Genomic DNA, 6,785 nt, shown 5'->3' with positions numbered 1-6,785 from the left:
ATTTTAAATATTCAGGAACTTATATGTTATCTATTTGGCTCAGGATAGACTTTAATTTTTTTTAAATAAATTTAATATATGTCATTTCTTCATTTTTTTTTAACGAAGTAATACACTTTGGGAGTAACAGCATTTCAGACCTGGTTTTGTTTAAAATATGCTCATCCTCTCTCCTCCTCCATAGTTTTTATTTTACCTATTTTTTTTAAGTAGCTTCCTTTTCAGAGCCTGCCTCTGAAGGTGGAGAAAGAATGGAGGCATCAGAGTCTCTTCCCCTATACCAGAGAGCCTACATTCTGCCCTCCAGCTGAGCCACACTCAGCATCATGAAAGGTCCTACAAAGCGCTGCTCTCTTGAGGATAACTACAACCAAAACGAAATTCCTGACCTCTATGAAAATGTTAGGAGGCTGCTGGCTTTAATTTTTAGAACTCTGATAAAATCCGGAGGTATTCTATTCACACAAAATAAAAATCAAGTCTGTCCATGCCATCTTCCAAGGTAACTTCCACCTTTTGGTTTCACCGACATTCGTAATAATACCCTAAAATATACACTTTTTCCAGATAAAACTATTAGATAATATCTTGAAAATATCTTCTCCGTAATGCACTAGGATTTGAATTACTTTGCCATTGGCGGTTACTAACCTGGACCAGGAATTCCCTTTGTAGCCAGTGTTTTTCTATTGTGAATTTGTAGCAGTGTTATCAGCAACCCAGTCCTTAACAGACCAGTACAGGAATAAATACTTCTTTGGGTGCCCAACTTTTATTTTTACTGCCAGTCTAGTCTCAGCAAGTATAAAGCTGCTAAGCCAGTACTGTGATAGTGACCCTCTCGGTTAGAGAAAAATCAGATTATGTGCCATCAGAGGAAATAAATGTTAGTATTAGGTGTGATCGACCGAATCATTTCTTTTGCTCAAGTTCCGCCCTCTGAGTGACAGGTGGAGGACAAAATGTCAAGAAGGAGTCCTGCTGGAACAAGTGTTTAGGATGGTGTTTAATACAGCAGAGAGCCAAGATACAGTAGGAGGACACAGTAAAGAATGTGGAGAGGGTAGATACAATAAAGAATTTCGGTTTATGATCTGCCATCTGCTATCTGAAAGAGGAGTAAGTTAGGGAAATAAGTGACTTTCAGTTCTCCATACATGCAAAGGTAAGTTAGTTATTACAAAACTTTTGCTGTTGTATGTGCTGAAAGAAAAGCATATGCATTTAAACATTTTTTAAAAAATAAATCACTCAATAGGCTTAAGAAAAATACTCTAGTTCATATTTCATTGATCTGACCTTTTGATTCAAGATCAGGGAATGAATCCAAGATGGAAACCAAAAAAATAAAAAAATAAAACAGAAATGAATCATTTCACCATGAAAAAGGCATTTCCAGTCTCAGCTAACCTCGACTAGTTTTTATTGCATTATTTTTGAAATGCCAAGAAACTGGCTTTGGCCATATTTGCCGTCCAACTAAATCACAGCTGTCAATATGCAATTGCTTGCAACAATTAGCTAAACACCATTATTTAACAAATTCCCTGGAAAGGGACATTGATGCTCCAGGTGTCTAACACTGAATCAAGTAACAGTCAAGCTGGGGCTGCAGCACAAGGAGAGAAGTTGGTATGTCCTTGCCCAAGGAAGGGGTTTCAAACAGCCATAATTTTTTTTGAAAAAGACACATTTGCCCTGATCCTACAAGTCCTTTCTGGTTTTCAGGAATGGATTCTGGGATTGGCTAAAGAGGGGGGGGGGGGTAAAGCCACCGATTCTAGATTCCTTTCTTAAGGACAGCAAGGGGACAGGAAGAAAAACAGAAATACAGATATGAAATGGTAATGGTATACAACATGGAGAAAAGAAACCTCATGGAACCTGCTAGCAATTTCCACTAAAGCAGTAAACCCCTTAACTGACAGAAATTCAGTACAATATACACATTAACAACTTCACCATTACTAGGGCTGCCGTTTCAAGCCAAAAAAATAATAATAATGAAATTAATATTCAAAAACAGAAATTCTCATAAGATTTGAGAAAAATAGAGTGAAAAGGCAATGTTAGCTAAGCTCTTAGCTAAATCCATTCTTAATGGCCCCCAGTATTTAAACTATCATGGATTAAAGCCATGAAAATAAAAATTTCAATTTGAAATTTTATTAGCATGTTGCTAAAATGGTCAATAAAAACATCAACACGAGAGGCTTTGTTGACACAGCTGGAAACCTGCTCGCCCACTTCTCAAACTTTATTTCCACTTCCCCGCCTTCTAAGATTTCTATGTTAGGAAAAGCCAAACTAAACATACTGGCTATGGTGCTGTAATAATGCTGGTTTTCTGGAATGTTGCCACGTCTTCCCCCTCCCTCTCCTCCAACCCTTTAAAAAATAGGACTATTTTTGAAATGCAGCCCACGGAGGGAGCAATCTGGGGTTAAGAATAAGCAGCGACCTTCTGCACAAATTCAAGTTCCCAGACGCCAGGTGAACCTTCCGCTCGCCGGGGGGCGGGGCCCGCGCTCCTCCCCAAGGTGCCTGCGCCACGTCCGTCTCCGGGCCGGGAAGGCTTCCTCCTGCCAGCGAGGGAGGCTCACCGGCAATCGGGGTGGGGTGGGGTGGGGGGGGGTGGGGGGGGTGAAGGGGAGGCGTTCGCTTCCCTCGGTGGAAAGGACTGGAAGCAAACCCTGTCGCTCTGCCCGGAGCCTGGAATGCGATGTCAGGAGACTCGGAGCCGGGGAGCTGGGAAAGTGCCGGGCAGCCTCGGGGTGACCCGCAGTCCCGGGGGGCTGGCTTGTGGAATTCGTTCTCGAGTGCCTAAGGGACGGGCTCGATTCCTTGGAAACCCTGCGACGTGGGGACACATTCCACGCAGGGGCCGAACTCTGCCGTGCAAAGATCGTTTCTCATCTCCGACCGGTGCGCGCGCGCGCGTCTGGGGGCGGTCGGTGATGGTTCCCGTTAGAGTCGCGCGGGCGGCAGGCACGGACCGGTGCACCCCTGCACCCCTGCTGCCCTCGGCCCCTTTCTCCTCCCCCCCCTCGCCTCCCCCCCCCCCCGTTACAACGCCAGGGGCAGGCGCACGCAGGGGTTCCCAGCACCGTCGCCACCGCTGGGGGGAGGGAGGGGGCCCTGGGCCCCGGGCCCCGCGCCCTTTGGTGCCGGCTCCGGACACTTCCCGCCGCCCGCCGGAGGGGTGCGAGGGCGCAGCCTGGGCGCGCGGGCCGCCGCAGGAGGGCGCTCGAGGGGGCGGGGGGCGCGGCCCGCCGGCCGGGGAGCCCGGGAGCGGGGAGGGGAGCGGGGCGCGGGGAGACGGGCGGGGCAGGCGGCCCGCCACGCGGCTACTCCTTGTCGTCCACGAGGTCGGCGAGCTCCTGGAGCACGCGCAGGCGGCCGCTGGCGTCGATGCGGCGCTTCTCGCGGATGAGGTCTTCCAGGCTGTGAAACCTGGCCGTGTGCACCTTGTTGTCGCCCAGGTGCACCTTGAGATAGTACTGCTGCTGCGGCGGCTGCGTGCCGGCCGGCACCTCCCCTCCGGCCTTGAACTCCCGCTTGCCGAAGCGGCACCAGGCGGCGAAGCTCTCCGAGTTCGTCCAGCAGATCTCCTCGCTCTTGAGGCCCAGGTGGCCGCAGGCGTTCTGCACCACCAGCTCGGCCACCAGCGGGCGGTAGCGGTACCAGCTATTCACCACCCGGCCCACGTTGGCCGCGCCCGCCTCGTACAGGCTGTCCTGGCGGATCTCGCCTTGGTGCAGGTGGATGATCTGCCCGCCACCCACGTACACGGCCCAGTGCGGGGCGGGGGCGGGGGCGGGCGGCTCGGGCGCCGGCTGCAGCCACAGCAGCTCCAGCAGGTCGCCGGGCTCGCAGAGCGCGGGCAGCGCCGTGACCGCGTAGACGCTCAGGTCGGCGCCCTGAGGGCCGCCGCTCACTTTGGAGAAGATGCATTCCTGGCCCCGGAAGGCGGAGAACTGAGTTTCGTTGAGGACCAGCTGGTGCAGCAGGTGGTGGTGGTGGTGGTGGTGGTGGTGGTGGTGATGGTGGTGGTGGCGGCTGGGGCTCTCCGGGCACGGAGTGCAGCCCGGCGGGGCCTTCACGCCGAACTTGTCGGGCTGGCCGCGTTCGTCCAGGTCCTCCTCCTCATCCGAGAAGAAGTAGGCGACCCCGACCCGCAGCTCGTCCTTCTCGATCCCCGACGGGTCCCCTGTGGGCAACTCGCTGTAGTTGAGGTGGGTGATGCGGTCCAGTTGGTTGCCCATCAATGACGCGGCGAGGCGAGGGCCAGCAGCGGGGATCTGCGGAAGCACAGACGGGAGGCAGAGACAGGGTCAGAGTCGGGCTGCCCCCCTCCAGGGCGTACGGTGCCCCCCGGGACCTGCCCGCCCGCCCCCGCGCCGCTGCTGGGGTCGCCCGGTCCTCCCCGGCGGCAGGACAGGTGCAGAAGCGCCCCCCCCGCCCCCCAGTCCTTGGGCCGACAGCAGACCCCGTCCGGGGAGCCGGTCCAACTCCCACAAGAGAAAAGGCAGGCGGCTGGAAGGCGTGCGGGGTCCCTGTGGGGGACAGACCCACCCCCCCCCCCGGGAAGGACCGAGGGGTAGGCTGGAAGGAAGAAGGGGCGCCCGAGGGAGGCCTCGGAGAGCGTGCAGCAGGCTGCGCTCCCCTTTCTGTCCCCACCCTCGCCGGCCCACCTCTCAGCTTTGCGCTAGGTCGCACCCCTCCCCTGACAGCGCCTCGCACAATGACAACCGGACACATTCGCAGACACTCACTTGACCCCAGCACGATCTTGTTCACTTGGAGGAGTCCAGGCACTGACAGGCTGGCTGAGACACTCGTGTGATAGTGTCACATACACACAATGACAAACCTTCGCGACGACACAGTCAGACCCCCACGCTGGTACACAGGGCTCCCCCCCACGCTTGCACGCTCGCCAGGGCACGGACACCCACGCACCCGGGCACACCTGCCCGCACCACCAGCAGGTGCACTCTGCCCCTTACTTCTCTCGCCTTCTCCCCAGCGGAGCCGCTCGGGCTGCGCCAGGGCGAGGCCGTTCTGTCTAAAAATCAGCTAACAAAGAGGAAAGGGAAAGATGGGGGGGGGGGGAGCCAGTGCGGTGGAGGTGTGCGGGGGCGGGCGGGGGTGGTGAAGGGAGGTCCGCTTTCGGCCACGAGACCCCTTTCCCTCCTACCCGGCACAGGTCCAAACAGTCGGACGAAGAAAACCCGCTTCCAAGGCAAAGAAAGCCGCCTCTGCGTACCCGTGATTTCCCTGCTCCCGAAACCCCAAACTCCTTTAAAGTCTCCTGGTCCCCATGGGTGCTGCGGAGGCGGCGGTGGCGAGCGGGTCCTGGGCGGCGCGGGGGGTGGCGGCTCCGCTGTGCCCCGCGCGGTGCGGTGCGGTGCCCGGCGCGGTGCCCGGCGCGGTGCCCGGTGTGGTGCCCGGCGCGGTGCCCGTGCGCCTGCCGCTCGGCGCTGGCTGGGGCGCGCGCTGCACCTGGCCAGTCCCGACTGCGCTCTGCTTCCCTCCCGCCGAGCCGAGGACTCTAAGTAGCCCGAGCAGCTGCTTCCAGGGCCCGCCCCGGGACGCGCTCATTGGTTGGGGCGGGCGCCCGGGCCCCGTCAATCTCCGCGGGAGGGGGAGGGGAGCGGGGGCGGGGCTGCGGCGCGCGCTCCGCCCCGGGCCCGCCGGGTCCCCGCGCCCCCGCGCCCCCGCGCCCCCGAGCGCGCGCAGCCCCCGGAGCGGCGGTGGGAGCCCCCGCGGGGAGCGCGCCCGGGGCGCGGCGCTGCTGCAGGGCCCCGCCGCTGCGCGCGTGCACCCTCGCCCCCCGCGCCCTCCGCAGCTTTCCCGAGCCCATCGAGTGCGGACTCCGGCCACGATGCTGAGTCTGCGGGTGCAGGGGAGCCCCAGGGCGCCCCCGCACGGAGAGGGCGGCGCGGGGCGGGGAGCGACGTTGTCGGGGGCGGGCCCCTGCCCCCCATCCTCCCCCGCTCCGCGAGGCGCCCCGGGGAGTCTCGCTTCCCGGGGGCCCCGGGCTGCTCCTCCTCGGCACGCCAGCACCCCTGCCTTCCAGACGGTGCCTCCGACGCCCGGTTCCTCTCTGATCCGGCTGCTGCTGACCGAGCGCTGCGCCCGCTTTCAGAGGAGCACCTTTGACAACCGCGACTGAAAAATCCCAGCCTGGGCCAGCCCTCCCCCTAATCGGGCCTATACTTTGGGGCTGCAATGTTCTGGGGAAGAGTGCGTCACAAATGCCTACAGCCAAGCCCCAGAGCTGCCTTTGCTTAGGGGTTTTTGTCTGGTTTTGTGGCAGAGGGGTGTCCGTCCGGCCCAGGCGTCCTTAACGATTGCATTTCTGGATGGAAAGTAAATGAATGAATGGGCTCTGGATATTGGATGTTGAAAGCAGACTTTCATACATAAGGCATTCTGTCTGGATCAATAGTTTAAAAGGGCTCGTGACACTAAGCTTTGAAGCGTCCTCAGACACTTGGTTCTACTTTCAAGACGGCACCTGGGGCTTTATGGTGAAGCTTATTATGCCCTTTCCCCGGGGAGAATTGGGTGCTCCCTCTTTGTGTCCCCTTGGCAGCTGGCACGAACTCTCAGAACTCTGACTCTTTTTTTTTTTTTTTTTTAATTACAAACCTGTGTTGACTTTCTTGCTCTTTACAAAGTGAACAGCTGGAGGACTGGCAGGCGCTCTCCACAACTTTAAATTCTGGACCTCTTTGGCAGTGCCGGCTGTACCACGGGTTCCATCAGCAATGACAGAG

The 6,785-nt window shown here is 57.5% G+C and overlaps 1 protein-coding gene across 3 annotated transcripts; it reads right to left on the bottom strand.

The window, feature by feature from the left end:
• Window positions 1-3,195: 3,195 nt before the first annotated feature.
• Window positions 3,196-5,537, bottom strand: LRATD1 (LRAT domain containing 1). 3 transcript variants are annotated; one of them, XM_055327562.1, is made up of 2 exons: window positions 5,270-5,537; window positions 3,196-4,301 (listed from the first exon to the last, which is right to left on the bottom strand). In XM_055327562.1, the coding sequence occupies exon 2, from the start codon at window positions 4,263-4,265 to the stop codon at window positions 3,348-3,350; it is 918 nt and encodes a 305-aa protein (XP_055183537.1). In that variant the 5' UTR covers window positions 4,266-4,301; window positions 5,270-5,537; the 3' UTR covers window positions 3,196-3,347. The 3 variants fall into 3 exon arrangements, with proteins under 3 accessions (XP_055183537.1, XP_055183539.1, XP_055183538.1); XM_055327564.1 differs by having other exon boundaries at window positions 5,201-5,535; XM_055327563.1 differs by lacking the exon at window positions 5,270-5,537 and adding an exon at window positions 4,776-5,108.
• Window positions 5,538-6,785: the final 1,248 nt, after the last annotated feature.

This window comes from Nyctereutes procyonoides, unplaced genomic scaffold (genome assembly GCF_905146905.1).
Source record: "Nyctereutes procyonoides isolate TBG_1078 unplaced genomic scaffold, NYPRO_anot_genome, whole genome shotgun sequence".
Classification (NCBI taxonomy): domain Eukaryota; kingdom Metazoa; phylum Chordata; class Mammalia; order Carnivora; family Canidae; genus Nyctereutes; species Nyctereutes procyonoides.
This window is presented reverse-complemented; position numbering and strand designations above follow the sequence as displayed.

Coding starts and splice junctions, on each gene's coding strand:
- LRATD1 (XM_055327562.1), bottom strand. CDS start 4,265: ATGGGCAACCAACTGGACCGCATCACCCACCTCAACTACAGCGAGTTG.